A 21,624-nucleotide genomic window follows, 5' to 3' on the forward strand; every position below is an offset into this window, starting at 1 on the left:
ACTGAAAATGAGTGGTCGAGAGACAAAAGAGAGAAAGTGGTATCATGTACACTGATTGTTCGAGAGAGAATCAGAGATAGAGACAACGATAGTCTCCGACAGGTGAAATTCATTTTTCAACATTTATTTTTGTGATGTTTGTATAAAAAAAAGGATTATTGAAAAAATTAAGATTTCATTTTTACCGAGAAAAACAACATGGCAAGAAAAAGATCTGATCAAATATAAAATGATATTTGAAATAAGGTTAAGAAATCAATTTGTGAGATCATAGTTGCAAAGATTCATTGATGATTTGACACGTTTCGGGATCCAAGTTTTTGTAGATTTCAAAGAATCCACACATCTGAAGTTCCTCCTGATACTTCCCGAACGATTTTTGAACGGAAGACAGTAGCATCATGATTTGACCGAGTCTCAAGCATGGATCTTCCACTTTTTTCACGTTCTTGTAATAGAAATGAATCTCGCCGACCAGTTTTTCACGCATCGCTCGACACACTTCGACACCTTGATCGGTGAGTCCATCGAGACCTGAAACTATTTTGATATGACTAACTTCTATTATTCTTACTAACCAGTATCCCAAAGAATCAACCCGGAAATCGTGAGGAATTCATAAACATCCGGTTTCAAAAACCACACGTCATCGATGACTGTCCGTTTGTATTCATCCCAGTATGGCTTAAAAACTCTGAAACTGATCATTGTAGGATCACTTCGAAACTTCTGTTTGCTTACGCTTCTGCCGTATTTCCACTAACTGATTCCACATTCATCATTGAATAGAATCTGCCGACATCTTCTTCGTAATGATCGCCGTTGGGCAATAACAAATCTTTTTTGCCAGCTGATAATCCAAGAAATGGGGGCTCTACCAACATGTATTTTATGAAGAAATTCAGGAATAGAAGTTTCTAAAAATATGTTTTTTGGTATTTGATTTTCTGATTTCTGCTCCTCACCTTTTCCATTTTTCCCATTCTCCCCATCTCCGGATAAGCTCCATCCACAAATGTTGACACTAAACGGATATCCTTTCGGAGGATCTCAATCAGCTCCACCATGTTTCTAGACTTTGGTGGCTCTTGATTTTCGAATTCTAGCTTTCGAACGTTTTCCAGATTCTTGAAATGAACGCTTAGGCGATGAAGACGTGGGATATCAGTGGAGCAGCTTTGGACTTCATAAACGAATGGACTCTAAAAATAATTTTCAATATTTGAGGGTCAGAATAGAAAAAAAAAATACTCACTAAGCTGTAACACGAACTGGCTTCTGATGAAGAGTCACTTCTGTCTTCACTGTATTTTTCACGTGGCGGCTGTACGGCGGACGTCTTCATTCCGGCCAGCATACATCGTTCCATTCGACAGAATCGACACATTTTGCTTTCTGCTAAAACAGAACTTGTGAAATCAGCCGAAAAATTGAATTGCACTTACTGTAAAAGACACGGCACTTGCGATCATGTCTGCATTTGATAGCTGACTTTGGTGAGAGAACATAGCGACGGAAAAATGCAGAACATGCCCTGAAAAATAATATTTTCAAATGGATTACTGTAGATTTTCGGGAAACATGACTCTAGTTAGGTTCCCTCGATTCAATTCATTCCGTTTTCGTTTTCGTATTCTACGCTACAATGTTGTATCCGGTTTTGTACGTCGCCGTAGTTTCTATTCGCCGGGTTTTCATAGTTAGAGATAAGTTTTTGATCTCAATCTTCCTCTTTATTTTTCGTTTACCCTACGCTATATGAAATGTGTTCATAGACCTGCTACAAACTATGAAGACGGGGCCTGACTATGACAAGTGTCTTGTTTCACGATCCATCCAATCAAATCTACACGAAAAGTCACGTTTTGATAAGAGATTGTATAGAGAACGATGGAAAGAAAGAATTTGATATTGTTGTTACCTGCAAATTTGAGATGAGGATCCAAAATGACACTCATTGGCAGGCGACATACAGACGAAGCATGGATGTGGAGACATCTGGAAAAAAAGATGAATAGGATGAAGAAGATAAATAGGATCGAATTGCAAATAAAATAGTATTCAAGATTAAATTCGAATCAAAGGGGCTGGGAGAAGAAGGTGGAGTAAGGAGGTGTGGTTTGGGGGAAATCAGAACTATCGTTGGGAGTGAGACTACAAAATATAAAATGCTATGAATCGATAAAAAAGCGCACATAATGTTAGGGGAGACACTCTCTCTCTATTTCTCAGTCTTCTCACAGAAATCAAAGTATGGACAGTGACTGATGGGAAAGTGGAAGAACACGTGAGAGACATACACAAACACCCGACAGTCTGTTGTGTAGAAAACGAGACTTAGAAATCTAAAGGAAAAAAGAAATCATAGGAAAAAAGACAGAAGAGGAGAGGAGCAGGACACATACGAAATTTCTGTGCTTTTTGTGATTGAATTTATTTTTTAATGTGGTTTGGAGTTTCTCCCAGCAGCAGACTTATTCATATCCGGGCTTATCTTCTCCTCGTGTGCTTTGGACTTTGCACTCGAATTTATTTGTGATCTTACAATTTCTTTTTCCGTAAAATGAGAAAAAAACAAAGACCTCACGAATTTAAAATGTTGTTTTCTGTTGTTTTCGGAAAGGCTTTTAGTGCGGGGGCTGTGGGAAGAAACTAGAAAATATTTAGCGCTTGTGGTGTTGAAAAGGTACCATGGAAACAAGTTATTAGTAAGAAGGAAGTTCACATGGTTTTAGTAAAAAATATGAGAAAATGTCCACGGTTTTTAAAATTGTTCTAGACCTGTATTCGACAAGGAAATTACCATGAAATCTGTAACATTAGGGCTCCCTAACTATTAATTTTGAGCCAATTTATCTCGGTTCCTGTCAAAGATATCAAAAAATTGCCAACTAACAAATTGTTTATCGTAATGGCAGAAATATTTTGTCAGTTGACAACTTTTTGATATCTTTTACAAGACATAAACATAAGATATATGGGCTCAATGTTGACGGATTTGGGGGGTTCTATAAGAGTGTTTACGGTATCATGTGAACACTTTCAATGAAAAAGCCAAACTTGGGGTCATAAAAATAGGCATATCACTTTTGACTCAACTTTTTGAGAGTCTCTAGCAAAAACAAAGCTTAAATTTTCAGGTTACACTTTTATCTAGAGATGATACAGAAGAGATACCGTAATCCCTCTAATCGAATGTTCTCCTCAAACCGTCAACTTTGAGCACATATATCTCATTCCCTGTAAGAGATAACAAAACGTCGTCAGCTTTCATAATATAAAATAATATTTTGCCAGTTACCCACTTTTTCACACCTTTCACAGAAATCGATTTAATTGAGCTCAAAGTGGACGGTATTGGTTGGCTTCTATTAGATGAAATACCGTATGCTACACTTTGCCCGGTCCTGTACATGCTCCGCGTTTAAATTTTCCTGATGACGATACCACTAGAAAGATTCATGAAGCATCTTCTTCACATACTTGAATGATACTGACTTCGCTTTGTGCCCTCTACAGTAATTTTTTCGTATTAACTTCCGTCCACATTGAACTCTCAGCTTCCAGACAGTGCTCCTTTATTTCATAGTCATATCAAAACAAACATATCTCAATACAACATACGATCGTAGTCAAATAACCTGAGCACACAATCACTGATTAGAGTGATAGTCAGGTGGAGCAACGGAGGGTGTATGATCAGTTAGTTTCACTGACTCTCGTTGCCACGTCATTTTAAGACTTGCAGCAGCTCTTCGTATTTTGTAGTGTCCATAGGTACCAAAAACGAGAAGAGAAGAAGAATGAGTAAGTTGGAAAAAGACAAATAAAGGAAGGATGAAGGAGTAGCAAAAAAGTAGTACGGTGCGTGGGGAGAACACAGTTTCGCTCTGGCGGAAACGAAGAAAATGAGTCAGTGTGTGCGGGGAGAAAAAAGAATGGACACTTGAAAAAACACCTTTTCCCAGCATCGTTTCTCAGCCAAGACACACTGGAAACACGTGAATTACGATAGTCGTCGAAGGAGGGACTAGTACTGAACACGATTCTATGTTGTAGTTTTGATTTGATTAAATGCGAAAATGCGCTCAAGTGAAATCCGACCTTGACAGATCCATTCAAAAAATTGGTGATTTCCAGGTGATTGGATGGATGAAATAAAAAAGAAACTATCCGAAAAAGGAGCAAAATAAATGTGAAAATGAGATGGGAATGAGAGAAAGTGTGAGAGAAGGAAGAGGTGTGTCCAGCACACAAAATACACAATTTTTCGTAGTGTTCGTGATTTGGGCTGCTTCCCATTTTTTCTTCTTTCTATTTTCAATTCGGGTATAATATCAAAAAATGTGTGTGATGGGAGGTGTGGCGAGCGGTCAGAAACTAAAAGCTATTATTCATGCGCCGTTATTATTTTTTTTATGTTGTTCGAATTCGCAAAGATCAAGAACATTTTTGAAACTCAATCGTTTGCAAAGAAGAGGGGGAAAAGAGGGGACATTGAATAGATGTTAAAACACGAAAAGCCGGGAGGAGCATTAGAAATATTGCATTTTCAAAGATAAGAATATAGTTTGATCAGTGAAAGGCTTGTCAATGATTTCTAACGGAGAATAAAAGTGAAAAGCGCAAATCTCGACAAACTAGACAAAGATCAGGCGCACTTTTCTTTGTTTTGAACGTCATTCAAGCTATTATTTTGGTACAAAAATCGGATCTGTGAAAGAGAGAAGCTTGAAAACTACCGTAACCTAAATGTTCGGCATTATTTTCTTGATTACTTTTTCTTTTCGACAATTTTTGTTTAGAAAATCTCCAAAAAAGGCGGAAATTACAATTTTTCGAAAATTGAAAAATTGTCGGAAAGCTGACAAAAATCGTAAAGAAAAGCAAGAAAATTTGCTAACTACAGTAGCCCGGCCGTGGACGCGGCCATCAGATTTTCTCTTCCACAGCTCCGATGTTTGCATACCAGCAAGATATACGAATGTATTTCGGTTCGAATGACATTTCCGGAAGAACAAAATACTGAATTCAGGAGCGAAGGTTTCGAATCAGTTCAAAACATTCAAAAATGGTTTTTTTTTTCAGAGAGAACCGGATCAACTTGAAACGAAAGTTGGGATAGATAACAGGAATGGGCAATAAAGTATTTGAAAAAAAAATTCGTTTAAAATTTGGCTGGTTTTGAAGATGTTGCCTAAAAGTATCTCAGCAAAGTTAAACTTGTTGCTGATCTAAAACGGAATTCAGAATGGAATACATGGAAAAACAGGACCGTCGAATTTCAAGTTTCGAAAAGAAATGAACCAAACATCTACAATAGGAGTGAAATTATAGTTTGGTGTCCGCTTACACAGATCCAAAGATCAGATGGATTATAAGGCAGGCTGCAAACATTTCCCGAATAGAACAAGCAAATTTTTCGGCAACTATATCAAAAGACCAGACACAGTTTTTAGTGTTTTTGCATGACATTCAAGCTACACAAATAAAGTTTTGACAGAAAATGTTGAAATGATGTTATTGGGAAAAATGATTATAGCCTATAATTTATAGGTCACTGAATTTTTAAATCATCAGTTTGAAAGCAAAAAAGTACAAGGTATTCTGTTACAAGCTGGACTATGGTGAGCTTCAGTTCAAATCCAAAATTGAGGAATTTTCTAAAACAACAATAAAAGTACAATGGATGTTCAGATAGTGTTTCAGGGTGTCGGAATGGAAGCTTATAAAGAGAAATCTCTCAAATTGAAAAAAATTGCCGCTTCAGGATCAAGAACTTGGAAAGCCTAGATAATAAAATGGAGAAAGAACCGATCAATCTGCACGTCCTACTTCTGTGTGACAACCGTTCCCAAATCGTGCTTTGTGTTCTGAAATCATTCTAAAAAAAACAGTAAGCCGATCTTCAGATGAGATAAAAACGGGTTTACGATAAGCCCAATCGGCATCAAAATTCAATTGGAAAAGAGGTTCACACTGTTAAAGAGCTTTAGTTCCCAACAAACCTTTCAGAAAGGCTATCCGTCTTCATCTCCTTCACCTTCTCCTTGTTGTTGTTAACCGACTAATCCCAGAACGGCCATTCAACACGTCATCTTTCTCTTTCCGGCACATCTCTGCTCCTAATCCATCCCATCGTTGGAATTAAACGATAACTATTCCTAGCAACAGGAGAAAACTACGACAGGATTGAAAGATGAAGGGAAGTTGATTTATGAGTCTGCGTCTCTCGAATGCTCGCCACTATCTAATTTGTTCAATTAATCAGTTTTGGAAAATGACAAGTTTTTGTCATTTGACCTTTTTCCTGGTTTTCATTGTTTTTATAAACTTTGGTAACTTTGAAAATCAATTTTTTGTTAACCTTGTTTCACATTCAAAATATAAAACTTCCACATGCTGGCGCTAAATTACCCGGACTGTTAAAAACTGGTATATCTGTATACATAAGTATTTTGGAAGCACAAAATTGGTAGAAATATAAATCTACGTTTGATTCGAAGATCCTGAAATTTTCAATGCGGATTTTCAAAGTTAGGTATTGTTATGACTGTCCAAAAATGAGCGGAGTAACGTTTCTTGTGATTTTCATGAGAGCAAGAAAATTTGACAAGCAATAACTCAACTCAAAGTTGATCAAGTAATTTGAAAATAGACCAGTTTTCTGATGAATTATTGAAATTTTTGCACTTCAAATTTGAGCTCAGTACAACGATTTACAAAAATGTCATGCTAGTACCAACTTAAGTTCGGATTAGCACCACCCTGTAGTTTGTCACTGTTTTATTCACGTCACCTAGTACATCATAAATTGATCATCATCTGTCACTTGGACCTAGGGATATTCTGAGTCCCTGCCATCTGAATCTTTGTCATCCCAAAATACAACGTATCCAGATCAGAAGTCTTCGTTTAACCATCCATCCGTGCATACCCAACCTAATCTTTTTTATAGCCCCGAGGCGCTCGGTTGGCTCAAATTCAATTTTGTTGTTGTAGCTGAGCAGGATGGGCGAGAAAAGTGAGAGAAAGAAGAGCAGTGTTTCATTAGAAGTGTGAATGAACTGCTCCTTCTTCTTCTCCAACTCCGTATGAGAAGAGCAAGAGGGAGAGAAGGCGCGACCAAATCGTTTCCGATGTTGTCGCGACACGTCGACTTGAAGTCGTGATGAGCTTCTGCCACGCAGTTCCCCCATCGAACTTATTTTCAGTTTTTTTTGGATAGCGAGACGACTGCAGGAGAAAAAAAACATTACTCTGGGTCTACATTTTCGGTATCCGAATTCCCAGTGGACAAAGTCAGGTATAATAAAATGTGTCCTTCTGTGGGTGAGACTTTTTCAAACGAGTGTGTCACCCTTTTCTTTCACTTTTTTGAAGCACACAGAGGGTTTCTTTCTCAAAAGTGTCAAAATGATTCTAATCCATTTGGGGTCATTTGTCTTTCTGAACGCAACCACAGAGAGGGCACCGGAGGGAGCCGACGCCCCATCTTTCTTTTCACCACAGCTCAGTTTTAGTATTTATGAGCTCCGTGGGGACCTGAAAAGAACCCAGCAATTGAAAAATTTGAGTTTGACCATGTGCTAACCTTTTTTGGATCATCATTTCTCTTGACTTTTAAAAATTGTAAATCCTCTGAAGATTTCTGGTGTAGGATTAGGACTTAATTTGGGATTTAGTTTATATAACTATTCTAATTTGGAAGATTCCAGGAAATTCACCAGACAGAATAACTAAGACGAAACGTTTACTGTACTTTTGGTGGTCATTCGTTTTCAAAATCTGATTATCTCAGTGATTTGTAATTCCCAAATCCTAGTTTCAATCATTCATCAAATATCTCATGTCAACCTATTTTACAACAATTTGTCAAAGAGGACCCCACTATCCATCATAATCTTCTTGTTGTTATCATCACCATCCATTTTCTATTCTTCTTTTTCTTCCACGGAGACTCCTCAGAAAGAATACACAGAAGATTTGAAGACAGTGAGAAGAATAATACACGCAATACTCATCAAATATGAACAACTCACATAAGAATACTCTCTGTTTTTGGTTCGTTTTTTTTATATGTTCGACATATTTACCTCTAGAAAATCGAATGAAGTAGATATAGAGCAAAGGAAGAAGAAGAAGAATGTGGGACACCTTCCTCTTCTTCCTTTGCTCATCCTTCCTTTTTCTTCTTCCCATGTTACTCGTTAATTCACTAATGTGACATTTCACGGCACCTCTTCTATTTTCTAATGTAAATTAGGGAAGGTGCGGACGCCGAAGCGCTATACTGATTTAGTGCTCTGAACAAGAAAATAAAGGAAGAAAAGAAAGACGTATATTCCAATCTTCTCGTTCGCTTTTTACTATTATTCGGCACGCGATTTTGTAGAAGATGATGTCGTGATTCTAGATTCCATCGGATTCCTCATTCATTCTTCTGTCGGGGTGAAAGGTAGTGTTTTATTACCACGAGAATCTCGGCATTCTGGAATGAGCTTTCTATTCATGTCATATTCTACACACCTTGCTTGATAACGTAAAACGGTGTTTACCGTTCTTGAAAATATTTTTAGAATCTTGTAATTTACATGCATTTTAAAAATATAAATTTATTAATGAAATTTGATCCATAAGAAAAACAAATTCTAAAATCTAGCATATCTCAAAATTATAAAAACATCTGAAATTTCTATTCTTGAAATCTGATCTTGAGTTTTCGAAACATTTCTGTCTATACAAAGTAATTGGTTTCGATTATTTATCTCGAACTAAAAATTTTCTTTGGTTTAAAGAATTACCAAATGTTGAAGAAACGATTTTTCCGGTTCTGTGCTTTAACTTACCGTAAAACCTGTAATAATAGGGCCCTCAAATCGTCATGTTTGAGCTCAATTATCTCGATTACTATGCAAGATATCAAAAATGCGTCAACCGACAAAACCCTTCCGATATTATGAAAAACAATGTATCAGTTGACAACTTTTTTATATCTTTGAAAGAAATCGAGATAAATTGTCTTGAAGTTGAAGGTTAGGGGCACTTCTATTACAGGTTTTATGGTATGTAGGTTGGTCAATGTTCATAGCAAAAAGTGGTCCGTTCTTCGTTTCTAGCCTTCCCTCACAAAACGAAAAGTGTTATGAAAAGTTTCGAATTTCAGAGAATCGCATTTCAGAATTATATCAAAACATACAACTTCTCTCATTATCTATTCCTCCAATTGCAAAACCGATACCCGCTTTTCTTGGTAATCTATTTTTATCATTATTGATTCATAACTAAAAAACGTCTATTTTCCATCTCCACCCTCTTCTAGCTTAATCCTATGAGTTAGTTCCATCCTTATCCATCTTCTTCTTCAATTTTTCAACTCAACCGGATTCCATAAATAACACCATGACTCCTAGAACTTTCTCTTTCTCCGCTCTCTATTTCTAAACTTGTTTTCTAATTTCCGTTCCGATTCGATTGGTGACAATTGGTTTACCACCATGTTCTGCCATCAGAGCCTTTTGCTGCTGCCACCTTCCACTTCTCTACTCTCTTTGTATTAAATGGCCTTTACCTCTCCTTGCTTTTTCTTTTATTTGTCTGCTTCTTCTTTTATTCGAGGTCATGCCCATTTCTGTGCTCCAATTTTTGCCTTCTTCTTCTTCTTTTTCTTTTGTGTTGCTTCAACAATTATTGGAACTTGAAGGTGAATTGGTCCGGGTAAAACGAAAAAAGTTATTTCGAAGTCAACTTCTGAATCCGTCTCCTTCTTCATATTACTTTTTCTCCTACTGTTCCCTTTTCCGTTTTCTCCTCATTTTTCACTTACAATCAGAGCAGTGAGATTTAATTAAATGATCTAAAAACGAAGATAAGGTTCTATTGGAGCCCCTTCTTTTGTTTACACCCTTTTTACTCACTTCTATTGTTTCCAACCAGTTGCTATTTACAGCTCCAAAGAAGCCTGGAGCTTTTTGTTTTTAACCTTTGTCGCCTTTTTTGCTAAGAAATCGTTTTTCAAGATTGTTTTGAGGATAAGGCTTGCCTGTGAGTGTTTGATAGCATTTTTATAGATCATGGCTACCCCTGACATGTGTGGTTTTTATGTGAAAGCCAAAAACTGTCACGAAAACTTGAAATTTGACTCTATAAAACTTTTATAACTTTTATTGTGTAACTTGGATGTGCAAACATGAGTTCATTAAAAAAATTATATACAGCACCGATAATAAGATATACCAAAACGTATTTTTCAGTTGATTTTCGGTCATTTTGACCATTTTCAGGAGTCTGGAACTCGGCTGTCAAGTCTCCGAACACTTTGAAAATTTTGGACGTTTTGAAACATACCTAGATTGAAAACTTTGCTTTCATAGAATTTTTCCGAAATTTCTATCTTTTCAGCTATTTGCGGATTTCTGAAAGACTCATGTTGTTTCACGTCTTCAGTACAGAAACGGGCCAGAAAAGGGGCCTTTCAGAAATCGGCAAATATTTGAAAAACTAGAAAATTTCGAAAAATTCTGTGAATGCAAAGTTCTCGATCTAGGTTTATCTCACACCCTTCAAAGTTTTTAAAGTCATCGGAACTGGACAGCCGAGCTTTAGATTCCTGAAAGTGGTCAAAATGACCGAAAATCAACTGAAAATATGTTTTCGAATACCTTTTGACCGATATTGTAATTTTTTACAAAAATACTATCGCCAAGTTAATATGTTCTAGATTAGGTCATGTTATTCTATCCTTTTCTACATCCGAGTTCAAATAACTTTTAGGATTCACATTTTTTTTTCATTTTCTAAAAATAACACCAAATTTCCCCTAGACTCTTTTCCAAATGATTTGAATCTCAAATGTTGCGTTTTATCCCCAAAAATATATCACAAATCCACCGGATCCAGTCTCACCTTGTACTCTTCCTATAACAATTCGGAAATTGGTTTTTAGTTAGTTTCTCTCTTTTTCTTTCCCTCGTCACGAGATAATAACTAACCATTTCCTGTCACCTCGAAAATCTCTCAAACCCGAAAAGACCTTATTCTTCAACTTTTTCTGTCCTAATAGGCACCTTATTTCGTACTGTTGGTCCAATTATACGTTTACTCAAGAACACAAACAAAAAGAAAAGATTCTCAATTTCTTCTTCTCAGTCATCGTGTGATTCCTTCGTTTTCCGACGCCTCCCGCAATTACTATCACATATTCTATCCAGAGAAGACGATGTCCCTAATCGTGTTACTTACACACTCTTTCACGCCTTCCATTTGTCTTTTCTCCTGACTTTAGATTTTTACAGATCTTTTCTTTTTTACTCTGTAGTTTTCTTATTGTCAATGCGTTTTTAGAAGCTTTTTCATTGTTTTAAATTAATAAGCACTGTCTGGAACTTATAATCCTCTTGAACAACACAATCCCGAAAAAATTGAATGTTAAAAACACGTTTTCCAGGTTTATCGTCTAACTTCCAAACTGAATCTATCCCAAGTTACTGCCATCAATTTTCACAGAAGTACAGTTTCCAGATTCCAGAACTTTTCCGAATCTTTATTTCGTTATAGGTCATCATAATGCGTTTGATACATTTAAGTGAAACTTCAATTAGACTCCTTTTTCGACTTTTGCTCTTCTGGAATACTGTGGGATGGGCTGCACGTGAAAGGTCGAATACAGAGTACTGGAAGGACCAACATCCACAGCAGAGATGGAGAATTTATTGTAAGTCGATGTAAAGTTGTTGGGAAGCAATTATAAAGGAAATAGGAAATCACATGAAAAATTTATGAACGCCTGGGGTTGTAGCGAGGGAATGGAGAGAAAACGAGAGAATAGTTGACAGTTTCCGGTAGAGTATATTGAATCAGAAGCCGATTCGGAAGTTGCCAGGAATATTAGGCCGGATTCAAAAACCGGATTTGTTGAAAAATGAATCGATGAGAATAATGCCTAAAAACGTAGAAATTTATCGATGATACTTCTTTGAATAATCAGAAAATTAAACAATTGCGCCAAAAAGGGCACATGTAGCCACTGGGATGTCGGTTTTTAAGTTCTGGTCAGAAGTTGAGTTGAGGGGTGGGTCAGACTTTTGAACCGATATTGGCCAGGTTACAGTCGGCTGTAGCCATGGTCAGATTTTGGCCGGAAGTTGAAAGCGGTCTCATTCGGAATCTGATCAATCTCGGAACAGAAGCTGCCGGCGACGCCCGAGTAGAGATCACTGAATAATTTAGCTCAAACTTAATAGTGTGGGGCCACGAAATCTATTTCAGTTTTAATGATATGCAAAAATATGACCTTATTGTTAGTGTTATTAAAACTAGATTGGTCTAAATATTTTGCTGATTGACAAATTCAGTAACTCATTTTTTAAATTCATGTTTCAGCATTCCCAATTTTCTTTTTTTTTTCAAATATCACTTTGACAGTTGGGAACAAATAAAACACAAAAATTGTAACATGATGTTGTCATCTTCAAATCTCCGCCCACAATTCTGAAACTTGAAAAACCTTAACTCGATTCCAAAACTTCTCAAGTACTTTTCCTTTCAATTCCCCTTTTTTCTCCCTGCTTTCCGATCCGAACTTGTTCGTTCAGTCGTCAAAACTTTTCATTTTCACCTTTTCGAGCTCCAGACATAAATCTTCTTCTCTTTTTCCGTAGCTCTTTGTTTCCGTTATTTTTCCCCCATCCCCTTACCCAAACAACTCACTCATGTTTCCGATTTCATGAATTTCCGATTGCCGCGGTCTGGGTAAAAAAAGGAGATGGAGACGTAAATTCTTGTTGAAAGCCGTTTTTCACTTCTTGAAATTGCTCCCCGAGGCCAAATTTATTAGCGTATCGTCGTCGTCGAAAACCCGAATCGCGGGGGCACCATTCGAATGTTTTTCTTGAAAGGTCCACTCAACTAGAGAGAACCTTTTTCAATGTTTTATTTATCACCTGAAGTTACATGTTTAACACCCTTGAAAGTAATATGACCACTTTTTTGAGGTCATCGTCAACGAATTGAAAAATAACAAAACAAGACTTAAACAACGTTTCAGAGTAAGGAAGAAAAAAGCTAATTTAAGTCGTGACGACGACAACAAGACGGGAGTGGTAAAGGTGATTAGCTTCATCGAAGTGTGAAACAAAACATTGGAGTTAAATTAGACCGCAATTCCTGCCTCCTCGAGAATGGTGGGTGGGAAAGGGATCATTTGATTATTCCGGTGTATGGCTTGACGTGCTTGTGACTTTTAGTAGTAGTCGAGAAGTTGGGTTTTATATATACGATGATATGAGTCATTGGGAGAATTGAAGGAAACAAATGAACATATCACAAAGATGGAGTTCGTGGACTGTAAGGGAATTTTGACCAAAATGAAACGTCGGAAACTCCGAAATAGCCACCGGATTCCATCCGAAGCTGCACACAAGGATATATACATCTTTCAAAATTATACCAAACTGAAGAGTCGTGAAAATAATTTTAAATTTTAATTATAAAATAGCAATACCGTATTTCCTATTAAAAAAACCAAACCGTCAACTTCGAGCTCGATTATCTCGATTTTTGAGAACTGTATCAAAATTGGGTCAATTGATAAAACATTGGTGATATTATGATGAATAATTTATCAATTGACACATTTTTGATATCTCTAACAGTAACCTAGATAAATCAGGTCAAAGGTGGCAATTTGGGGGGGGGGGGCTCTTCTATTACATTTTTTACGGTAACCATCCTTTTGGAGCTACACACAAGCCTAAAATAAAGATGTTACCAAATTCGGGGCTTGTGAAAAATAACTTCAAATTTCAATGATAATTTAGCAATAAGGGAATGAACCAGGATGAAATTTTTGAAAGAACTTTTTGGGGATTACACCCACAAGAACTAGGTATTCCCAGTTTCTGATCGACATAATTGAGTTTATAGAAAGCTGATGACTAGGTTCCTAGTCATGATCTTTTCTTCAAACTCCCTCAGAAGCATCAAGACAAGGTACAATACCATAGCGACGATCGGTGGACATGAGATTTTCGAGTAGCACAGAGAAACTGATAGCCTAGATTTAAGACAGATACATTTTGGAACTGCTACTACGCATTCCGAATCTTTGGCGATTTTCCCATCGTAGCCAGCCCGACAGGATGATCCAGATGATGGGGTAAATCTGTTTTAAATGAATCATTCGCTTTCTCGTTGAGTCCACTTCACGACGCTTCTCCTAAGTTTTTCACTCTCGGCCATGAAAAGACGAAAAGTAGTTGGGAAAAAGGGGAAAAGATCTTCAAGAATTGGATTCAAGTATCGTCACACAAAAACATAGAGCCAAGACAAGAAGAAGAAAAGAAAGGAGTGGCCTCTTGTGTTTCTTCAAGCCCAAATATTTGTGGGACCCCGTGAGAGCACAGAAGGCGCTGGCGCTTACTGCATATACGGACGGCCCCATCATTTTGTCTTTCTTGTGTGTATGTGTCTCCTTCTAAACATGTACGGAGCAGAGCATCCCCCGGGCAGCTCCGTCCTCTTCGTTTTCTCGCCTCGTCTACCTCAAAATTGGCATTGCGCAAAGCGCGTTAGACCCCGCCTTGTCGACGGGAAAAGAAGAAGTCTCCGCCCACAATTTTCACGTCCTCCACGTCGACCGAAGCAGCACCGGCTCAACCCAAAACAGGCAATACTTGCTCTCTGAAGCTGTTGTGTTGTCTCTGGTCTCTCACGATTCGGTGGATAGGGAGGTGTGACGAACAGTCTGTGTCACCGATTGTCGGGATGCCCGATGACCTCCCAGTTCACCAAACTCTTCTCCTTTATTCTGGCCAATGTTCATGATCCGGCGGCTCCCGATGATGCAGGTGAGGTTTTTGTTCATTTCAGAACTCATGGGTTACGGTAGATACCATATGATAAGATCGGGAATACCAGATTGATACTGCCCGGAGAAATTTCTTCAGAGGACTATGGAGAATCTTCTCGAAACTCTTCTGAAAGAAATTGGTCTAATCACACTTTTAAAGTTCAAACTTTTTGCACTCGAGCTGACAATCATCATCTTATATGCTATAGGAATCAGAAGACACCAGAATAACTAAGAAGTTTCTTGAACACACACTTCCATTCCTTCCTCATATTACGAATCCAAATTATTCCACCTTCTCCTCTTCCCTATTGAAAAATCTAATTATAAGGCGGCGGTAAGTAAATAAACAAGACTGGAAAAACTAAAACAAACCATTCGCTGCTCCTCCATCTCGCTGGCATATCTTCTTCGCGTGTCATCTGTTTATAAATCTGCTAATCTTCTCATCGTTCGGCCCTTATTTTTCCCCTCCCATATCAAGAAATGCCTCCCAGCAGCATCACTTTGGCTAACTTCATAATCGTAGGCTCTTACGGAAAGTATCGCTCCCCTATATTTCCTTATATTTCCCCTTTATTTTCAATTCGTTTTCAATCCGATAAACGCTTTTACGAAAATGGTGATGATGATGACGAGGCGTCATGAAGAGCATCAATCTCAAAATTGTGACAAGTGTCCAAGCGTTCCTCCATCTCTCTCCCAGCTTATTCAACAACACTTTTTCTAGTTTTACACCAGTTTTACTTTTTCCACTTTTCCGATTTATTGTCTTCAGATCAGAGAAACCACAATTTTTTGCAAACAAAAACTTGACCCTTCTACAAAAAGAAACTTTTTGCTACTCTCGTTTTGTTTCTTTATGCTAACAAGTCTAATCAAGATCATAGCTAATTTGGCTACGCGGGGGCTAAGCAAAAAAAGACAAAAACATTTTCGAGCCAATTTCCTGTTTTAGAAAAAACATAAAATGCTAATTGCAACTCGAAGTTTTTACTTTTCTAGCTAAAAACCTGTAATATAAGGGTCCCAAGTTTGAGCTAATATTTTTCTTGGCTCTTATGCAAGATATCAAAAATATGTCAACTGATAAAATGTTTGGGATAATATGATCAACAATTTATCAGTTTACAAATTCTTCACATTTTTGACAGGAACCAATAAATTGGCTCAAAGTTGAGAGCTAGGGAGCCCTTTTATTACTGGTTTTACGGTAAGCAGCAATTGACTTTAGTGGTGCCATCGCAACGCTTTTTTCCAAAATAATTCCTCAAACAGAGATATTTTGATTTTCTCACAAACACAAAGTATTCAAACTTGGCTCTGTGATCCCAGCAGAGCAAGTTTGCAACAGACATAGATTCCACAATGCACTTTGTCCCCGTTCGCCTATCTCTTCTTCTTGTCGTCCCCTATTCCTCCCACCCACATCAAAGATGAATTACTGATACACTGCTTTTGAGTTGTGCAGAGCAACCGGAACTTTCAGCGGAACTCGTCCAACAATAGGCATCCCTTCCCAACACCAGACTTCGTCTCCTTCGAAAGGCTTCTTCGAAAACTCTAATTCTTTTCCATATCTTATCTAGTACCCCCTTTATACGAAGACTCGCCCCGTTTTGTGAAAAAAGAAAACCCGTTTGAGGAGTCCAGATTGTCTTGTTTCTGTGTATTGGCTCTCAGTGCAGAAGTGAACAAAAAAGACACGCAAAGATGCTTTCAAGACTTGTCACTCATCCATAGGAGACCGGACCAGAGCCCTTATATATCTTTTGGACCACTTCTTGGCCATTCGTCTCGGAAATATTTTCCTCGACATTTACTCACTTTTTTCATTCTTCTCTCCTTCTTCTTATTTCTTTTCCCATTTTTTGTTGCATTCCAATACTGCCACCAGCCTCGGACAAATCCAGAGTATCTCTGTTTGGCGTCTTCAACAATCAAGTTATTCCCGTCTTTTGGCTGGACGTCCTTCGTGTGTCCGCATTTTGCTCTTTTCCAAAAGTGGAATCGAGTCGGACTGTGTCTGATGGATGGCGGCCGATGTTTTGCAAATTGTCTCTTATCTCCTTGCTAATGTATCGGATTTCAATTCGGGTAAGACTTTGTTCCCTTTTTTTCATGTGGTTAGTGACTCTTGGGAACTATCCATCTTCGTTAAGGAAAGAAGAAGTGTTTGATTTCCGGAATTTTCCTCACTGTAGTTGGGACGTTTGCCTATAGTCAAGAAATCGGAGATATATAGGCTACCAGTGATTGCGTGCCAGAAAAAAAAATTGTTTGATACAAGTATGCAGCTAGCCAAAAATTTCTCTTTTCTGAAAACACATAGAAACCAATGTAACCAAGGTAATTCTAAAATCTCTATGTTGACACAAACGTCTCACTAGCTGAAAAATGTTTATTCATACTTCAAAAATCAGGGCCCGGCCCGTCGGCCTACCCGGACCTTGAAAATTTTAAAATAAGCAAGCCCGGCCCGTTGCAAAGGTGTTTTTTATCTGAAGCTCGGGATACTATGTCCAAATTTTCTAAACTTCGAAGTATTCAATCTCTTTGATTCCAATAAATTCGGAATCGTACTGAGAACCCCAGCTCTCCCAACATATTTTTATGTATTCTTGTTCTTATGTTCATCTTCCTCATCATCTTTTTCATCCTCTTTATTTGTCTTTAATTAGATTAGGTCACCAGTATAACCCGTCAGCTTTTCACAAAAAGAAAAACGGATTTCATGGCCCAAATGGCAAATTTGTCTCATTATAACTGGAAGCCCAAAATAGGTTGGAAAGGGGACCCAGTGAAGCAAAAAAAGTTAATGAGAGACCCTGAAACTCATTTTGGATTGAAATTCAAATTCGGTCGCTTCTCTGCAAAAACATTTTCGTTTCAGAGAGAGGTGGCGTGTGATCTCTCTCTCTCTCTCTCTCGGAGAAACGTCTCCAAAAACAAGTTTATCTGGGCATCTCTCTTTCTCCTCAATATTAGTTTTAGCGCCCGTTTAAAACTCTCTCTGCACCAAGTGAATTCCCTTGAGGATCTCTCACACGGACACAGGAAACTTATTCCGAAAAAAGGAATGGAAGGGTGTTTTGGGTTGAAGGAATAAGAGGAAATACGAATGATGAATTTGTACCGGATGCTTACTAAAATTATGGCGTTATGGCGGCACTAACCGAACAGCAGCTTTTTGGCGCCCCTTGCTTCATGTAATTTCCTGGCTCATTCATCATGGAGAACGCCAAGATCAATTTCCACGCCAGAAAAATTTTCTCAGAGATCGTTTTAGACCTAATTTAAAAGATAAATGGATAATATTGAGATACCGTAAAGCCTGGAATAGAATCGACCCAAAATTTCAACGTTGAGACTATTTATCTCGGTTCCTGTGAAAGATATGAAAAAGTTATCAACTGATAAATTGTTCATCATATTATCAGAAGTGTTTCGTCAGTTAACACATTTCTGATGTCTTCCATAGGAATTGACTTAATTGAGCTGAAACTTGACACTGGAGGGCCTTTCTATTGTAGGTTTTACGGTATGGTCTTCTGTAAATGAAAAAAAAATAGTTTATTTTGAAGTGTTTCAGATTTTTTAGCTTTCGATGATACCCTCTAAAACTTTTTACTCTAAAAATTTCGTCCCTTTCAGAAATTCTACACTTTGGAAGCCTACATTTTTATATGATGTACTCAAAAAACACTTCTCGTCCAAAATTAAAACATTTCTTTTCTCTTTAAAAAGGTCATAGATTTTTTCCCTCAAAAACTCCACTTCCTGTCGTCTATAGTAACTTTCTTAAAAACACTTCCGGTCCGTTTTTTCTTTATTTTTCTGCAAAAAGTCAAGTATCCATGTAATCATTTCCAACAAAAGAGTTTTCTGCACGTCTTCTGGAAATATATTGAATAAGTTTTCTTCTTCTCTTTCTCTTTTTTTTCGTGATTCTCTTCTCTCTCCTGACAAGAGCCACCCCGTCAGAGTAACTCGTTTTGCTATCGAAGGTACACGTTGTGTCTGACATCTCTTTTAGTTCATTCACTGTCTTCATGTAAAAATTCAGACCCAACGGTTATTAGATTTGATTGTTGTATGTGAGAAGAAAAAAAAAGAAAGAGAGAAGAGAGAGGGTTACAAGAGAAGAAAAGGAATTGAAAAAGAAATAAGAGCACCGAGAGATATAGTTGAAAAAAATGGAAAGATTAAAAGAATAAGGGTTTCTAGAGATTTCGAATAAATCTAGGTGGAGGTTTTTCCTCCGATGGCACCCTGCTATTTGCCCATCTGTCAATCAAAAACTAAGTATGCAAAAACTACAACGTCACTAGTTTCTTTAGTGTGTTTCTTTTTTTTTTTGGAAACTTGAGAAGAAAAAAATGAGCGTTTTCGATAAAATGAGCACTTTCGAAAAAAAAAGTTCTCCAAAGATGAACGGTGTAATGTTTCTTCCTTTGTGATTTTCATGAGACGAAGCAACTTTGACAAGCGATAACTCAACTCAAAGTTGATCTCAAAGTTGATCATTACAACGCTCCACTCAAATTTTAGGCTAGTACAAACTATGCACCACTTTAATTTTTTTCTCAAAAAAGTTATGTTTCAATAAAGTTTCAGAAATCCAACTTTCTAAAAAATAGGTGATCAGGCTGAATGAGTTGAACCACCCAATCAACGTCGTCTAGAGCTGATCACCTAGAGGGAGTTCTTTTGAACTTTTTCCCCCCCATAATACTTTTATTACGATGACTTTTCACGTCACCTTTTCACGTCACCTATCCATCGATCCGGATGATCCTCGCTTCCCAGTTAGAGCCAGTTTCACTATGTCGTAAAAAGCTCGATATCCGTTTTCAACGAGTTTGCACTCTCGTTTCCAAAAGCGTTAAAAAAAGCAATTGGCGAGTGAAAAGCGAGCTATAAAGATTGAAGTTTTCGGGCTTTTCTCTCCCGTCTTCTGATCCGCTTTTCATTCTCATTTTCTAAATTAAAAGCCACACACAATTCGTCGCTGCTCGTTTTTCCTTCTGTCTCTCTCTCTCATGGGGTTTTTCGGTGCCTGTTTTGGTCATAAATCTCGTGGCTCACGCACACTTAAAGTGATGTATGAATGGGGACTTCTTCCAAAAAAAAAGAAATGGGGAGAATCATTTGAATAAGGGGAGAAAATGGGAATAAGCTAATGTTGAAAAGTGTGAGGATGTGTAGGGAAGTGCGAAGTGGGTACTCTCTTGAAGATTCTGGAGAGACCACTTCAAAAAATGAGGGAACAATGGGTCAAAGATTAAAAATATGTACAACCGGAGTAATTTTCAGCGCTACGTCTACCATGTTACTCATGTATGAGCCCATATCTAGAGGACCACTATCCATACATATCACATCTTTACCGGAAACCCCTTGCTTTCGATGTTCATTGCGATAAACATAGGTATGAACCCCAATCCTATTGAACTAATGTTCTAAAAATCCCGCATTTTCAGCTTAGACACCAGTTATCTCTATTCCAAGAATTGTTCCGACATGTGTGTTACTCTTCGAATCAATGATGTTGTAGGGGGTAATTCTAGATTTTGAAGGCGATGTTTAAAAGTTTGAACTTTTTTAGGTAGGCGGCGACACGGATATATGCGGGGTTGTCTATCGGATTTGCACGGATACAATCATTCGCTGATTAGAACTCTTGCTGAAAGACAAGGATGTTTGGGTGGGTTTTTTTAGTTCAAAAAGAAGAAAACATTATTGATACAGGTCCGGTTAATAATATTTACCCCACCGTATTTTTCAGTCGATTTTCGGCCATATTAATTATTTTTAGGAGTGTGGAACTTGGCTGTAAAGTTTCCGATCACTTTGAAAACTTTGGAAAGTGGAAAAGAGACCTAGATTCAAAGCTTTGCATTCACAAAATTTTCGAAAAATCGTGTTTTTTCAGTTATTCGTCGATTTCTGAAAGACACCTGTTCTTGTGACGTATTCAGTACAAAAACGGGCCAAAAGGGATGTCTTTTAAAGATCGGCAAATAGCTGAAAATTATAATTTTTCAAGATATTCTGTGACTGAAATTTTTTCAATCTAGGTCTGTTATACACCCTCCCAATGATCACAGTCATCGGAAACTTGACAGCCGAGCTTGAAAATGAATCCAGACTTGAAAATGAAAAAAAAATTGCCGATAACTAAATAATACGTTTTTGTATGTTTTATTGACCGGTACTGTATATGGTAGGTTTCAAAAGATTTGTTTAAAATAATATCTACCCAATTGTAAGAGTATAATATTGATCTCATCGCTTATAACCATATTCAAAATAATCTTGAGCCAAAAGTAATTTCTTTGTCAAAAAACCATTACCTAGTCTTCTCAAGAATATAGTTGTCTGAGACAACAGCAATTTGAAATATACACCTCTAACAGTTTATAACTTGAAAACAACATTTATGCGAACAATTTTCTTTAATAAAAGTAAATCTGTAACAACAAAAATATTTCCAGTCATTAATTTAAAACTTTTCAGAGACAACAGCTCGCGAACTGTTTCTCCCAACAGCCCAACGTCAAGAACTGGAGCCATCGCGTCTTTCACTGTGTGCATGCCATAATAATCTCTGTAATTTTTCCGTGTCGCCGCCTTGTCTTTTCATTTTCCTCTTTGTCATTCTTGTCATTTTCCTAATGCGCTGAGTTTCGCAATCATCTTCACCAACCGTTTCTTTCACTTTGAAAGTTCAATCAAGAAGACTTTCTTACTTTATTTGGAATATATCTATGTTT

At 37.5% G+C, this 21,624-nt stretch overlaps 3 protein-coding genes across 3 annotated transcripts; 2 read left to right on the forward strand and 1 right to left on the reverse strand.

The window, feature by feature from the left end:
- Positions 1-268: 268 nt before the first annotated feature.
- On the reverse strand, positions 269-1,998 carry Cbr-nhr-135 (the record flags this gene model as incomplete). Its single annotated transcript, XM_002637332.1, has 7 exons — positions 269-534; positions 579-694; positions 742-917; positions 966-1,202; positions 1,256-1,398; positions 1,446-1,534; positions 1,922-1,998. The coding sequence occupies 7 exons, from the start codon at positions 1,996-1,998 to the stop codon at positions 269-271; spliced, it is 1,104 nt and encodes a 367-aa protein (XP_002637378.1).
- A 7,623-nt stretch (positions 1,999-9,621) lies between these two features.
- Positions 9,622-10,202, forward strand: CBG27164 (the record flags this gene model as incomplete). Its single annotated transcript, XM_045237883.1, has 2 exons — positions 9,622-9,742; positions 10,195-10,202. 2 exons carry the CDS (start codon positions 9,622-9,624, stop codon positions 10,200-10,202), a joined length of 129 nt encoding a protein of 42 aa, XP_045100185.1.
- Positions 10,203-16,881: 6,679 nt separating this feature from the next.
- On the forward strand, positions 16,882-21,534 carry Cbr-odr-2 (the record flags this gene model as incomplete). The annotated part of the gene is made up of 5 exons (XM_002637333.1): positions 16,882-16,945; positions 20,165-20,279; positions 20,332-20,408; positions 20,457-20,555; positions 21,368-21,534. 5 exons carry the CDS (start codon positions 16,882-16,884, stop codon positions 21,532-21,534), a joined length of 522 nt encoding a protein of 173 aa, XP_002637379.1.
- Between the last annotated feature and the right edge of the window lie 90 nt (positions 21,535-21,624).

This window comes from Caenorhabditis briggsae (genome assembly GCF_000004555.2).
Source record: "Caenorhabditis briggsae complete genome, chrV, whole genome shotgun sequence".
NCBI classification, from domain to species: Eukaryota; Metazoa; Nematoda; class Chromadorea; order Rhabditida; family Rhabditidae; genus Caenorhabditis; species Caenorhabditis briggsae.